Genomic DNA, 14,355 nt, shown 5'->3' on the forward strand with positions numbered 1-14,355 from the left:
TACTAACTCTGTGCACACGTGAGAAATAAATCGACCAACATGAGCAACTTGTTGTCAGTCTTATCAAAGAAGGGATTGACAATAAACAATGGATGTCATGGAGCTACATGTCACCACAATTATTGCCAAACTTTGATGTAATGACTTGACGAAGTTCCTTTCTCTTTTCTGTTACATAGGTGCTCTTGAAAATTCCTCTTCTTTTACAAAGCAAGAAGGTAATGACAAAAAGACTAACTGTTGCAACAGCAACCATACCTGACGTATAGTAAAATGCGAATGGATGATCTTCCAGATGAGACATTAAGTTCATACCAAATGCACCAACGAGTAGAGTTCCAAATGTGAGAGCAAAAGCACCTATTGCTAATTTCAATTCCATTTCCATCATTCTGTTACGAATGCTATCCAAACATACTTCAAGAAACTCCTGTGTATCATCAAGATCTTCTCTCATGTCGTCGATAGAATTAATTACATTTTCTACTCTGTTTTGATATGTTTCTAACAACATTTCAATTTCTTCATGTTGAGAAACCTCTCTTGGCTTTTGAAACACAATTTTTTCTGTAAGATACATTCTTGCCATGTCATCATCAGCATCCAATATATTTTCGATCGTTTCGTGTAATTCTGTGACAAACGTTTTGAATCGTGTCAATTTTTGCTTGCATTGCAAAATTTGATAGAGTACTTCTTCGCTTGTGTAGTCAGGAGCAGCCAAAATTTGACTTACTCGTTCCTGTACGTCGTTTCTGTCTTTTTCAATTGTGGCACACACTTTATGCAAAATACATTCTAAAACTCTAAATTCAAACGGTAGAGCATATGACTGTTCGAAAAAACCATAGGGTGTCTCATCAAAGCTATACTTGTTCACTTCCTTAGACTTGGCATAATAAATTAAAAATTGTTGAACAAATCTGATGAAGGTTGGGTCTAAATTATTTGTATAATCGCTCTTCAGTAGATAGAGCCTTTCGTGAGTAATTATTGCACTTATATTGCTAATAGAAACTATTATACAATTGGCACGAGCGAGAATGGTCGGAAAGTTCATGTTGCTCACTACAATTTTTAACAAGAAATTAGCTTAAAATAATTAAGCTACCTACCTAATGTTCTTATATCTCTTCCTTGTAAGCCATATTTCGTATATAGTTCACTTCGTTTAATTTGTGACATTCTCACATTTCCTTGATCGTCAAATTCAACGACATTCCATTTATGTGAAATGCTTGCCGAATTCAAAGAAACAGGAGCAAAACTTGGTGCATTTTCTTTAGACGATTCTGCGATCTTGACACCAGCATCAATGGTTTCCATCGTGCTATCCCATTTTGCTGTTGATTTGTCTTCCATCTTATTATTTCCAAAGGCAGTGTGTCTTCGGAATGTTCGTTTCACGGGCTCAGATTGTATTTTAAATTGCTCAAGACAAAGTTGATTTTGGCTGATGTTTTTACATGGGTGAGCCTTTTGGTTCGAAGGTATTATCGTATTATCAATCATTGATTCGGATAATGAAGATGAAAATACATTCTCTCGACTATATCCCTTTCTATCAGAATTCATTCTCCTTGACTCCGAAAACGTTAATACACTTTTAGAACAACTTGATTTTAATGCCGTTGTTGAGGCCGTAGAAATTTTCGAGTTCATTCCGAACATTTTGAGTGCAGAGGTTATTGTGGGCAATCTTGTCGAAAGCCCAGAAGAAGCGGAAGATGGCTTTATCAAGCAGGAGGAAACGTTGAGAGAACAGAAGAGGCCATTCGATGACTTCATTTTTTTGAATTGCCAAATAGCAAAAAATTCCGAGAATGGTGATCTTGGATAATTAGGAGATTTTTGTGAACCAATCAATATTGAGCATAACTTGCTCAGCTCAACAAACAGAACAGCTCATATTGATATGATTCCCCATTACCCAAAAGGTGAAAAACGTTGAGTTTACAGAAATAAGGCTCAATGAAGCTCAGACATGTTGTTGAAAAGTGTGTCGTGATTTAATGATGAAAACAAATTTGCATGATGAATCTTAATGATGGCTCTTGACCTTACCACCCATGACTTTCTCAACCTCTGTGACAATCTTATCATAGATAGTGAGATGGAATGCAGACATCAAAAGTGTTTGAACAAGCTTATTTCCCACACCTCTGTACCATCCATAAATTCCTTCCTCTTGGAACATTTTGATAAGACAGTCCAATGTGTTTTCATACTTTTTAATACCTGTTTTCTTGGTTTCTTCTTCAGTCATGGTCTTTTTAGAAGTTCTCAATTTGGTTTGAGCGACTTGAAGAGGATAAGTTAAAATGGTGGCAACAAACTTGGCGAACAATCCAAGTATGAAGGATTGTGTTGGTGTCAAATTCTTTTGTTTCATCCATCTTAGGTAATACTTTTTGGTTTGATCACTAATTTGTGACAATAGAATGCAAGAATCATGAAATGGTTTTCAAAAAATTGAAAATGGGTTAAACTATTTGTCAACACAATTCCAAACAAACTTACAAAACAGTAAAATTGATCATTGGATTGGTAACAAGAATGATACTAGCAAGAGTACCATTCCACAAAGCAGAAATGCCTTCTTCATTGGCAATCTTGATCATGCCTCGGATCATTCCCTCAGATTCAGTGGAATTATTCTTTCTTTGAGCCTTATATCTTGTTGTGAGGACCCACAATGGACAAGTTGTCAAAACTACAACATTTCCAAATCATCATCATTACATTTTCATTATTGAAATGATGTGAAAATTCAATACGATTTGTGATGCATCATCATCATCATCAAGACTTACCATTCACAACACCCGCAGCAAATGAAATCAATAAATTTGGTAATACTCCAATACCTATGAGAACAATTACATCGTATTACGAGTGCAGAACCATTTCATGCGTTGTTTCACAATCCGACGAATTTGATGATGACTTGAATTTCAAATAATAACATCTCTCCACTTACCCTTTCCTGTTTGCTTCTTGTAAATGACTTTAAACATGTTGTTTGTGTAAAAGTAAATAAAGTTACTAGCCAATAAACTGATGAGTACAGGACGAATTCCCTTGTACAAACTTCCAAAACCATCTTCTTCAACAAGGATTTTCACCACTTCGAGGGTAGTCTTTGATTTGAGATGATCGTTGGCTTGGATTTGAGTTCTAATGGTTTCTATTGTTGATATAAACACGCGATGCCATTCATGAATGCGTTCCGAAAGTAAAATACGATATTCATCAATGATGATATGAGATATTATCATCACGGAGATTATTCATATCGGAGAGAGAGGATTAAAACAAAGTTGACTCTTAATTTACATGATCAATAATAGTACAACCACATACCGAAAGGATAGAAGGCAGTCATGGCAGCTATATATTGTTGCGTTTGAGAGAATGATGATGACGATAACAAAATGTTTGATTTTCAAAGTGTTCATATATTCAAAGATACAAACCCTGTCCACCAATACTACCAGCTGTTGCATGAACAAATGATTCATAGGTAAATACTTGATCCATCTTGTTGTTGTGTGATGATAGTAGGATATTGAAAAAGGCTAAAAATTGAGAGAGAAAAAGAAAATTTAAACGTTTTTTTGTGACGAATTGTTTATTGTTGTTGGCCTCGCAGAGGCGAAGAAGAAATCCGTCTTTCTCTCACAGAATGATGTCAGACTTTGACAGAACTGAATCAAGTGCTCAACAAAGGTTTTCGAATTGGTGATAGAAATCTATCTAAAAGCCAATGCAAATTCACAAATCAAATAGACGTCGGGAGGAAAATAGTTTTAAGCAAGGTTAGTATCTTGAGTGATTATTTTCAATGGATGACTCCACCCATAGCACTTGTGTGTTTCACATTGGTGGTGATACAGTTTTTGAGAGCAACACCCTTAATACTCGCTCCACTTAAATCTGCATTCTTGAGGTTCGAATTAGAGAGATCAGCCATTTCTAAATCTGCTGATTTAAAGTTTGCTCCACATAGGTCACAAAATGTGATTGAGGCTCCTCGAAATGAAGCACCTGAAAAGTTGACATCTTTACAATTGGCGTTTTTGATGACTACCTTGAACATTCTTGCATTGGTAAAGTCACAATTTTCTAAAACGGTGTCTCTCATTTCTGCATAATCGAGAGTGCAATTTGAGAGATTGGCATTCCTTAGAATGGTTCTCGAAAAATTAATTGCACTCAAATCCAATCCACTCAAATCAATTCCAGTCAAATTCAATCCTTGGAATCGCAAAAATCCTCCTTTGCCAGTGGGACAAGTCAACAATGCCTTAACAATTTCAGATCGTGTCAATTCACAACCAGAATCATCTTTTCGTTTTATCTTTTCTTGTTCTGCTTGTATTTGTTCGATCATTCTCTCTAATTCTTCAGCAAGTCTGCTTAATCCCCAATACTTGGCCTCAAGCAATACTCCACAAATATTTACATTTGGATTGATCAAAATTTCACCATCACTTCTCAAATAGTTCAAAATGGGTTCAAAGTATTGAGGATTTCGATCAATGAAAACCACATAAGGTCGCATAGGATGATTCAAATCTCTATTAAACTTTTGAAATGGTGAATTCTTTTGAAACATGACGCTGAACATGGAATCCTTTTCAGCTAACAAAGTAGCTCTCGTTGTTGTAAAGGTTTTGCCATCACAACAAATTTGGAACCAATCATCATCACGCTCTTCCATTAACTCACGGTTATTGGCATCATCGTGTGTTTGATAGGTTGCATTGGAGGGGTTACTACATTTAATATTATTATTTGAAAATTCGTTATTTTCTTTCTGTTGCAAATCTTTTGTAAATGGAATTAATATATTCGTTGTGGGTTGCAGAGATGTTCCGAGAGGATCAGCAGCTCGTTGCGGAAGAGGCATCTGTGATTTATTCAACAACAACGAAGGAGGCTTATGATGCAAGAGGAGAAAGTGATCCATCGATGTTGATTTAGAAATGGTCAAGTGAGTAGTGGTATTGATGTTACTTCTGCTAGAAGAGCAATGATCTGTTCGGTTCATTATTTGAGGTTGTTATATGGAGAGAGAGAGAGTGGTATGAAGATGAAACTGCGTGTTGGAGGTTTGAGAGGAATAGGCTAATGTTATTTCATTTGTTTGAAGAAGGAAAATTTTGTGTATGAACTCCATGATTGGAACACTGAAGAGAGGTTGTTGTGGATCTATCGACAAAGTCGTTGTGTGTGATGACCTTCTCTCCAATCATGTGGTTCTCAATTACGTGGTGATGACACGGCACAGATTTTTGTAAACTTCCTGAATTGTCAAAGAGACAAACCTTTTGCAAAGCTCTTCAACAATCCTTCAGAAAAGAACGAAATTGAGAACATGTTGTATTTACAAAAGTGGAACACTCGTTTGACACTTATTCTAGTCTTGGATGGAAGAAATGTTGATTCCTCATCAAGATCGCTCTAATTGTTCATTGGCTCACTCTCCCTCATTGCGATCGTTGGTCACTTCCAACAATAATCAAAAAATCAAAACACTCTAGGTATTTGAATCATCATCCACCACCACCATCCAACTAAAATTCCACATGTCCGCATCCTCATCTTCCAGCAACAATGCCCTCAATGAACGAGTGGTTGAAGAGATTTCATTAACGGCAACCGGTCAGACCATTCAACTCATTGACGGCAATCTCCTCCACGCCATCAATACCGATGCTATTGTTTATGCTGAAGTATCGGGCCAGTTGGAATTATCTGGAACGGATATACTTGCTGAGGCAGGTAGTTCTGTACAAGAAGAGGCAAAGAATTTCGTGATGCAGAATGGTCCTCTTGATTCCACGGATAAAGTAGCATTTGTGAGTGGAGGTAATTTAAAGGCAAGATATATTATATTTGCTGGTAGGTTGGAGTCGTGTCCATATCGTTAATTTGATGAAATAATAATTTAAAATATTATTATGATTGGGTGCGTGATGAATAATGGATCATAATGATGACGATGACAAACATGATCCTTTTGCTGTGAAATTTACTAAAAACCAAATTTGGAAATTATGATGCTTTGTGATCGCACTAAAATATTCTCATGATGATGACGATAATTTTGATAGCTGGGCCAATGTGGAAAGGAGGAAAGAAGAATGAACGTTCGACTATGGAAGAAATTGTACAAACATGTCTAGAGGAATCAAACAAAAAACAACTGACAAGCATTGGGTTTGATGCCATGTGTACTGATCTATTTGGATTTCCAACAGAGAGAAGTGCAGAAGCTCTCATTAACGCAATAGGATCATATTGCCATTTCAAACATTTCCCATATTTGAATTTAATCAAGATTTATGTCAACGAAGAAGATAAATTGAGAATTTTCAAATTAGCATTGAATGAAGCATTTAGAACCTATTTGAATTCTCAAAATCAAGACGAATCAAAGAAGAGAAAGAATGAAACTGCGGAAACAAATCATACTGAAATTATTCATGAACAACCATCGCACCAACAAGAAGATGATGTTGCATCAAGTGATGACGATGATGAATCATCAACTCATGACTCAAAGAGAGTGAAAGGTTTGAAAAAAGCAAATAATTTCAGAAATCCTTCATGGAAACGAAATCGTCACGAGAATTCATTACTAAGCAAATCCAAGAAAACCAACATTCACGACAAGACAACCAACATGTCTATTGTTGGAGACACCATGTCAATTTCTACAAGTATTGCTATGGATGACTTCTCAGGCATGAACGATGAAGAGCAAAATAATGGAGAAGATGCTGCCTTTGACATGACCTTCCTTTGAACAAGTTGATGAGATTGTACATACTGTAAACCATTTTATGATGATGAATGTAAAAATACACACATTGAGTTGGTTAATTGAATGCTATTGTCCATCAGCAGTCGAAAAGTTCTTTGTTGATGAATCACGAATGGATATTTTGGTGCGAATAATTATAGCCCGAAAAAATGTTCTTGCGGCATCTTTTAAGTAGCGTGATTTGTCGCTTACATCCCTATGAAAGAGCAAAGTATTACCGAATTTACACCGTTGTATTAAATCCCATCATAACATCTCTCTGTATATTATTGATTAAATTATTTATTTATGATCCGATATTATTAAAATTACAACATGATCATCAACACATTTCTAATCGGGAATCATACATTGATTTTTCAAAGTTACTCTTCTATCAACTATTTGGACGTTTAGCGTTATACTTGAATTCATATCTGTCATTATTCGAAATGATTGTTTTGATTTTGCTTGTTCCGAATAGCTGGACTTTGATTTATGTCATTAACGCGAATAGAATTTCATTTTCGGGATACACTTGGATGTTCTTTGTCTTTTACAATGTAGCAAGCGCACATAATTTGATTACGTATGGCAAAGAGCTATTTTTCACTCTTGATGAATTTAATACAGCAATGGAAGAAATACAGCGATCGAATACATTACCAACATCTTCCTCATCATCAACCAATACCCTAAATTCCTCTGTTACTTCTCCAATGCTGAAAGGTCCTTTAAGCTCAATGAATTTACAACAATTATTACTATTCCAAAAAGATTTAAATTCAGAAATAGAAAAGCGACGTGTGTCACAGGTAAGATTGTTCATTCAATTAATTAACAACTTTTTTAATGCATATTCTTTCTTATAATGCGCTTAATTTTTCAACCTTTTCAAAAGAATCAAGAAGTGTCTCAAATTAATGAGTTAGATTTAATTTCAAAAGTGTGCGTGGTCTGTCGATCGAAACAACCCTGCTATAGGTTTAAGCCATGCTATCATACTTGCGTTTGTGAGGATTGCGTGTTGAGCTATTGTGAAGTTCAACAGGATGACAACGATCATGTAAAAGCAGAGGACGAAGATACTTTCTTCCAAAATTTGATATTTAAAGCTAAATCTTTTGCTACTGACATGTGTCCTATTTGTAGGATGCCAATTACAGGTGTAGAATACTACAAGCATTACACACCTCATCATAAGATTTCTCCAGAAGAGTTTCATGTGAATGGTCGCATGCGAGGTTATCAAGAAACGATCAAGTTGATCCAAAATATTCGAGAAAATCCAACGCTGAAAGATCGGTTGTTGTACTGCACGCAGTACTTTAAACTATTTGAATGATTGGTGACTATTAATAAACGACATTTTGAAGGATTAACATTGTTAATACTATTTGTTTATTTTGATTCTGTGACTTGTTCGTAAGTATGATGCAAAGAATACGATCTGGCCAGGTGTTGATCCTTAAACTCGTACTCATCCTTGTCTGAGTCATAGTTGCGTTCTCTTTCTTCTTTTTCGTCTTCAGGGTCAGTAAATCCACTATCAAGCACACCAAATGGTTGGGCAAGAGGCTTCTCTGAAGATCTCACAGAAAATCCACAGTGTTCACATCGTGGAATGGTTTGTCCATAAGAGCATCGATTGCAATTATAACAATGCCAATAATGCCAGTCGACACATTGTCCACACTTTGAAAAGTGTGAGTCATGGGTAGCGTCACAAAGATGTCCATAACACATGGAAAAGTAAATTTTCTTCTTCCACAGTAGTTTTGCTGATTTTTCAAAAATTCAGCAACGGTGCAATTGTCTTCAATGGGAACGATATAGTTTGAGGCATTCACTGGTTGGGAGAGTAAATGTTCCATTTTCTTAGAATCCCATGATCGAATGACATCTAAAAAACATGGGTGACAGTTCTTAATAATATGACCATCCATGAGAACTGTGTTGGGTTCTAATTCCTGTTCAGGATATTTTTGTTTTTCTGCCAAGCCGTTTTTCTTCAACACACCAAGCATCTTTCGTGTGAGTGGTTTTTCTACTTTTTGGAACTTGGGTACAGATGATGATGCATTTCCGTAACTTTTTGTGTCAAGGTTCCAAGATGGTTTTGTTTGGAAAGAAACATCTTTCATGCCTGTGTTAAACAATGTGACTAAACTTTTTTCACTCTCAGCCATGATAGCAACAAATCTTTCAATTTCACGAAAGTCTGACGACTATATTGTGATGCTTGTTTATCTTTAGTAAAATCAGTTCTTATTTTTTCCTGACTCATATTTCGAGCATCACACGAAATTCTTCTTGATTTAAATACAGGTTTCTTTTTTAAATCCAACACTAATAGTCCTCTTGGTCTTTTTTCAAGTTTGCTGTTAAACAGAATGTGTTGCACATGAAGAGCAGCAATATTTTCAAATGGAATTTCCATGATGAGCATATGGCTAACTTTAAATCGGTCCAATTCTCGAGTCACATGTCTCATAAATGCTGGAACTGATTCTATAGCTTGTAATACATTAGATTCATAAGTCACATCTTCAAAGTCCCATCTTGGTACATAGGTGAAAAACTTGTAATATAATGCCTTTGTCAAAGGGTTTACTTTCAATCTAAACTGTCCATCTTAATTCACTGAAGGTGACTATGAACCAATTTTAATTCTGTGAATATGTCCTCCTTTTGTTCTAAATCTCAATAACATTTCATCATCCTCTTCATCTTCAACATCTCTCATTTGCTTACTTAGTTTTTTACGTTCTTTGATCATCATAATTATTTGTATCTCTAGCCCATGATATACCATCTTTTTCATCTTTTTCACTCCAAACTCCACCATCCATCGCTTTCAACTCAAAATCTGCCTTTCTCTTAATTTTCGAATTGATGACATGTTTGGCCAATCGTTTCAATTCTTTATCCTTCAAGATGGCCTCCGCTTCATTAGTAGTAATATAATTCTGTACCAAAGTCTCAAAATACTCAACAGATGGTACATCTTCATTCATCACTTGATAATCATCATGTTCCTCCACATAAAAGGCTACATCACCAAAGTATTGTTTCATCGTACTCATAAATACATCAAAAAAGAGAATATTTTCGGAAGTCATGGCATCGGAAAGAACGAGCATTTGAGCACGCTTCATGGCTTGTTCGAGGTTGTCTGGTTGGAGTGCTGGCTTTGATCGGAAGGCTTTTTTTTTTGTAAATAGGCATGACCGATCCCTGACTTGGGGTCAATCACACTTTCAATAAAATTTTTTTTTTGTAAATTAAATTAAATTTTAAATTTTATTTTGTAGTTCGAAAATCGGTTGGACGTTCAAATTCAATGTTGTTGTGAATGCTCTGAATTTCTTTGTCAATGAATTGGTCATTCCAGATTTCGTCTTTCGTAGTAGAACCAAAGTTTAGATGTTTTCTTTTTCTGCGTTCACTGTTATTTGGAATGACAAGTGACACACCACCAGCAAACAAAAAAAATGACAAACGGCATTGGGACAGGCGACTACGAGTACATTGTGATGGAACTCGTCTACCTCGTTCTAGGCTTGATCACCCTCGGTACTTTAATCAAAAAGATCTCGGACGAGAAGAGAATGACTTGTTCGCTCTTTGAATTTTCAATTTTTACAATTTTCTTTTTTATTTTACGTAAGTTTGATGATGAAATATGTGTCAATGGAATGAAAATTTGTTGATGAAAATGTTTGATGATGATTCGGATGATGGTGATTGATCAAATGATATGACAACATATGACATGTTTGAAATATATTTTTAAATGTTGCGTGATGGGTTGACTTGGATATTGTTGTTGTTTTTGTCTCTCTCATGATCGAAACGTCAACTTGTCCAATGATTCAATGATTGTTTCAAATAATCTTCTGATTTTTCAAATACAATGTGACATTTTCCATTGTCACGACCATATAATACCACATTCCAACAAATTCAGTGAGAATTGGAGTCATTGCATTTCTCTTATATTTGAGATTAGGTTTCTTACCAGACCTCATCAAATCAAGGTCAAATAATAATTTAGCAAATCAAGAAATGGAAAGACAAGCTGAAGTATATCTTGTCACGTGGGAATTACTCTCTTTTTTAGGAACCTGTGCCTTGTATGCCAGTATTTCCACATTGGTCTATAAATGGAGATCTCTCTTGAATGGTGACACAAAGAGTAATTTGGCACTTGTGCTTGGAATGAATTCAATTTTATTCTTCATTGGAATTTTCTGTGTCATTATGCAATACTTTTTTGAATTCAAGAATTACACATGGGTTCATGTGGTTTACTATTTTTGTGCCATTAATATTTTCATTATGGGTGCTGTCTTTATTTATCATGCTGACAAGATGCAAACAAAAGTGAGACCAAATAATGAATTGTCATTCCAACTCTTTAGACATGCCACTTATAACAAGTATTCTGCTGTGGTTTTGGGAGTTGCTTTTATTACCCGTGGAGTGGTGATGGCATTGGACAATGTGGGATACAAGTTTTTGAGAGATGGATCTCCAGCTCAAGTCGTGTGGAATATTTTCTTCAAGTATATTTGTTGGGTCATTCCTGAATTAATCATTGTCATGTGTTTATTGATTTGTTTGCTTGAGACTGAATATTTCCATAATATTTTAGCGGTCATGTATGGACGAGTGAACGGAAATACCAATTACGCGGAGGTGCCACCTGTGGAAATTGCTGACTTGGAAGATGTGGTCAAGACTGGAAATGTTGACATTTCTGAATCAGAGCTACAAGAAATGAGAGCCAAAACTTCTGGAAGTAGTAGTCATGAAAAAGGCCAAGGGGATGGTTACTCGAAATTTGAAGATGAGTGAGCTATAATGACCAACACTCAACCCATTAGTACTTTTTCCAGCAAATCCATTAATAACCATGATAAACGAGTACGATCGTTCTTGTTGTACAACAATAAACCCATATTTCAGTCATGTCTCATGTGGTGCTTTTCTGATGTGTTTAAAATTTACCAAAATGGAAAATGTTTGAAAAAGTCACTGGCATTGTGATTACAAAAACTGAGGTTTTCCTTTCGAAGTTTCGAAGGGCAGAGAGTGACTCTTTTGGAAGAGAAAACCTTAATACAAAGCGTTCATTGCAGCACAATGTAAAAAACTTTAACAATCATGCACAAATCACTACATCACTTTACTAAAATTACGGACTATGATGAATGCACCATTCGAAAGCTTCTTGTAAAGGCCACCCGAGTCAAGTCAAATCCTGCCGTCTATGCTCATCGAATGAAAGACAAGGTAAGCATAAAATGATCGATTGACGTTATTTGTGGTTATGTGAAAATTATAATATATATAATATAAATAATATAGCATCTTCTTATGCTTTTTGAAAAACCATCTCTGAGAACAAGAATTTCATTCGAAACAGCAATGGCTCAATTTGGAGGTAATGCCATCTACTACAGCAATGAAGAAGGCCCATTTGGAAAAAAAGAAAATGTCAAAGATACTGCCATGTGTGCCTCTCAATTCGTTGATGTCTTTGTGTTGCGATTAATGTCAAGAGAAAGTTTGTTAGAATTTGTCAAATATTCTCAAGTTCCAGTCATCAACGCCTTAGATGATTGGGCACATCCTTGTCAAATTCTTGCAGATTTGCTAACCATTGCTGAATTAAAATTAACACCAAAGCCAGTACATGAAGATCATTTGAAATTTAACAAGTTTCGAATGGCCTACTATGGAGATTGCAGAAATAATGTGACATATGACTTGATGAGAGCTGCAGCCTTACTCAATTTCAAACTAGTGTTGTGTGGTCCAGATGATCCGCGCTTCATGCCAGAGACAGAGGTTTGGGATGAAGTGAATCGAATTAATGACCAGGCAGTAGAATGGGTTACTAATCCAAACGAAGGTTCTAGAAATTGTGACGTCGTGTACACGGATTCGTGGATGTCCTATCACATTCCAGCCAGTGAAGAGCAAGAGCGTGTAAAAGTACTTCAACCTTATCAAGTGGACATGAAAGTTCTAAAACAAGCTAAAAAGGATGTTGTTTTCATGCATTGTTTACCAGCAAAGAGAGGTCAAGAAGTGACCGATGAAGTCATAGATTCCACACATAGCTTTGTTTATCACCAAGCATGGAATCGTCAATACGCTCAGCAAGCTCTCTTGTTATACATTTTGTTTGGTGCCAAAGTGTTTTATGAAAACGAAAAAGAAGCAGAGTTGTTGAGCGAGGAGAAATATTTTCAAATGGCACCTCGTCACTTGAATATGATGCATCGAAAATTCAAAGAAAAGACATCACCAGCCACTAAACATATGAAAGATGCCAAAGGAAGACCATTTGACAAAATTGTCATTAGTCTGGGTGGTCATGCTCTTCAAACAAATACTTCTCAAGATTTCTCCTATCAAGATCTAAAGGATAATATCGAAAAGACATGTATGGAACTCGCCCATTTCATAGAGAGCCAAAGACCGCATAATATTTGCATCACTCACGGAAATGGTCCTCAAGTAGGTTATATTCACAAATGCATGAACGGTCCAAGTAGTACAAGTCAAATGTCAAGTAATGACACTACTGGTAGTGGTTCATGTGGTTCTGTAGGAGATAACGATACCTACATGCCACTGGATGTTTGTGACGCATTGAGTCAAGCAGAAATTGGTTATCTTTTCCAACAATCTCTTCAGAATAATTTGAAGGAAGAGCATTGGAAGAATCGAATTGTCTCAATTATTACACAGATCGAAGTGAATGAAAATGATGCAGCATTCAATAACCCCACGAAACCAATTGGAAGATATTATTCTAAGGAAGAATATGAAAAGACATTTCAATCTTCTTCACAACAGCCAAGAATTGCCCATATGAAAAAATATAAGGAAGGTTATCGAATGGTAAGTTCATCAAAAAGGTTGAATGAGTTATGAGTTATGGATCAATCGTAATGTGTGTGAAACTGTTCGAATGTTAAATCAGGTGGTTCCATCTCCTGATCCTGTTCGAATTGTTGAGGAAAATATGATCAAGACGCTCGTGGATCAAGGAAATATTGTCATCACGGGAGGAGGTGGAGGAATTCCTGTGGTGAGAGATCGAAATGGAAAACTAACTGGAATTGAGGCAGTTATTGATAAGGACAAGACAAGTGCCTTAATTGCGGAGTCTATTGATGCTGATTTGTTGATTATTCTTACTCAAGAAGATGGTGTGTTCTTGGATTACAAAACAGAAAAACAGAGAAAAATTGACAAGATGGATACAAAATCAGCACTTGAGAGAATTAAAGAAGGAATATTTGAAGAAGGGTCTATGGTTCCTAAAATGGAGGCATGCGTGCAGTTTGTAACAAGAACAAAGAAACCTGCTGTCGTGACAAGTGTTGAGAACTTGACAAAAATTTCCTTGCACACTTATTCTCCAGAAGGAACGTGGATTGTTCCTTAGAAGCAAATAAAAAAGGATAATCAAGTCCCATGAATATGTAAATTGAAATACTAAGGTTACCAAAATTGTTTGTATA

The 14,355-nt window shown here is 35.9% G+C and overlaps 9 protein-coding genes across 9 annotated transcripts; 4 read left to right on the top strand and 5 right to left on the bottom strand.

Annotated features, from left to right (window-relative positions):
- Positions 1–103: 103 nt before the first annotated feature.
- FDP41_002721 (uncharacterized protein) lies at positions 104–1,788 on the bottom strand (the record flags this gene model as incomplete). Its single annotated transcript, XM_044705947.1, has 2 exons — positions 104–1,068; positions 1,116–1,788. 2 exons carry the CDS (start codon positions 1,786–1,788, stop codon positions 104–106), a joined length of 1,638 nt encoding a protein of 545 aa, XP_044562919.1.
- A 253-nt stretch (positions 1,789–2,041) lies between these two features.
- FDP41_002722 (uncharacterized protein) lies at positions 2,042–3,540 on the bottom strand (the record flags this gene model as incomplete). The annotated part of the gene is made up of 6 exons (XM_044705948.1): positions 2,042–2,423; positions 2,521–2,713; positions 2,814–2,867; positions 2,981–3,187; positions 3,364–3,390; positions 3,477–3,540. The coding sequence occupies 6 exons, from the start codon at positions 3,538–3,540 to the stop codon at positions 2,042–2,044; spliced, it is 927 nt and encodes a 308-aa protein (XP_044562920.1).
- Positions 3,541–3,841: 301 nt separating this feature from the next.
- Positions 3,842–5,053, bottom strand: FDP41_002723 (uncharacterized protein; the record flags this gene model as incomplete). Its single annotated transcript, XM_044705949.1, has 1 exon — positions 3,842–5,053. One exon carries the CDS (start codon positions 5,051–5,053, stop codon positions 3,842–3,844), a length of 1,212 nt encoding a protein of 403 aa, XP_044562921.1.
- A 538-nt stretch (positions 5,054–5,591) lies between these two features.
- FDP41_002724 (uncharacterized protein) lies at positions 5,592–6,814 on the top strand (the record flags this gene model as incomplete). The annotated part of the gene is made up of 2 exons (XM_044705950.1): positions 5,592–5,907; positions 6,120–6,814. The coding sequence occupies 2 exons, from the start codon at positions 5,592–5,594 to the stop codon at positions 6,812–6,814; spliced, it is 1,011 nt and encodes a 336-aa protein (XP_044562922.1).
- A 167-nt stretch (positions 6,815–6,981) lies between these two features.
- FDP41_002725 (uncharacterized protein) lies at positions 6,982–8,156 on the top strand (the record flags this gene model as incomplete). The annotated part of the gene is made up of 2 exons (XM_044705951.1): positions 6,982–7,626; positions 7,713–8,156. 2 exons carry the CDS (start codon positions 6,982–6,984, stop codon positions 8,154–8,156), a joined length of 1,089 nt encoding a protein of 362 aa, XP_044562923.1.
- Positions 8,157–8,403: 247 nt separating this feature from the next.
- On the bottom strand, positions 8,404–8,955 carry FDP41_002726 (uncharacterized protein; the record flags this gene model as incomplete). Its single annotated transcript, XM_044705952.1, has 1 exon — positions 8,404–8,955. The coding sequence occupies one exon, from the start codon at positions 8,953–8,955 to the stop codon at positions 8,404–8,406; it is 552 nt and encodes a 183-aa protein (XP_044562924.1).
- A 20-nt stretch (positions 8,956–8,975) lies between these two features.
- On the bottom strand, positions 8,976–9,969 carry FDP41_002727 (uncharacterized protein; the record flags this gene model as incomplete). Its single annotated transcript, XM_044705953.1, has 2 exons — positions 8,976–9,445; positions 9,624–9,969. 2 exons carry the CDS (start codon positions 9,967–9,969, stop codon positions 8,976–8,978), a joined length of 816 nt encoding a protein of 271 aa, XP_044562925.1.
- Positions 9,970–10,305: 336 nt separating this feature from the next.
- On the top strand, positions 10,306–11,671 carry FDP41_002728 (uncharacterized protein; the record flags this gene model as incomplete). The annotated part of the gene is made up of 2 exons (XM_044705954.1): positions 10,306–10,477; positions 10,782–11,671. 2 exons carry the CDS (start codon positions 10,306–10,308, stop codon positions 11,669–11,671), a joined length of 1,062 nt encoding a protein of 353 aa, XP_044562926.1.
- Positions 11,672–11,980: 309 nt separating this feature from the next.
- Positions 11,981–14,279, top strand: FDP41_002729 (uncharacterized protein; the record flags this gene model as incomplete). Its single annotated transcript, XM_044705955.1, has 3 exons — positions 11,981–12,109; positions 12,185–13,729; positions 13,812–14,279. The coding sequence occupies 3 exons, from the start codon at positions 11,981–11,983 to the stop codon at positions 14,277–14,279; spliced, it is 2,142 nt and encodes a 713-aa protein (XP_044562927.1).
- Positions 14,280–14,355: the final 76 nt, after the last annotated feature.

The sequence above is a fragment of the Naegleria fowleri genome, assembly GCF_008403515.1.
Source record: "Naegleria fowleri strain ATCC 30894 chromosome Unknown tig30, whole genome shotgun sequence".
Taxonomy (NCBI): domain Eukaryota; phylum Heterolobosea; class Eutetramitea; order Acrasida; family Naegleriidae; genus Naegleria; species Naegleria fowleri.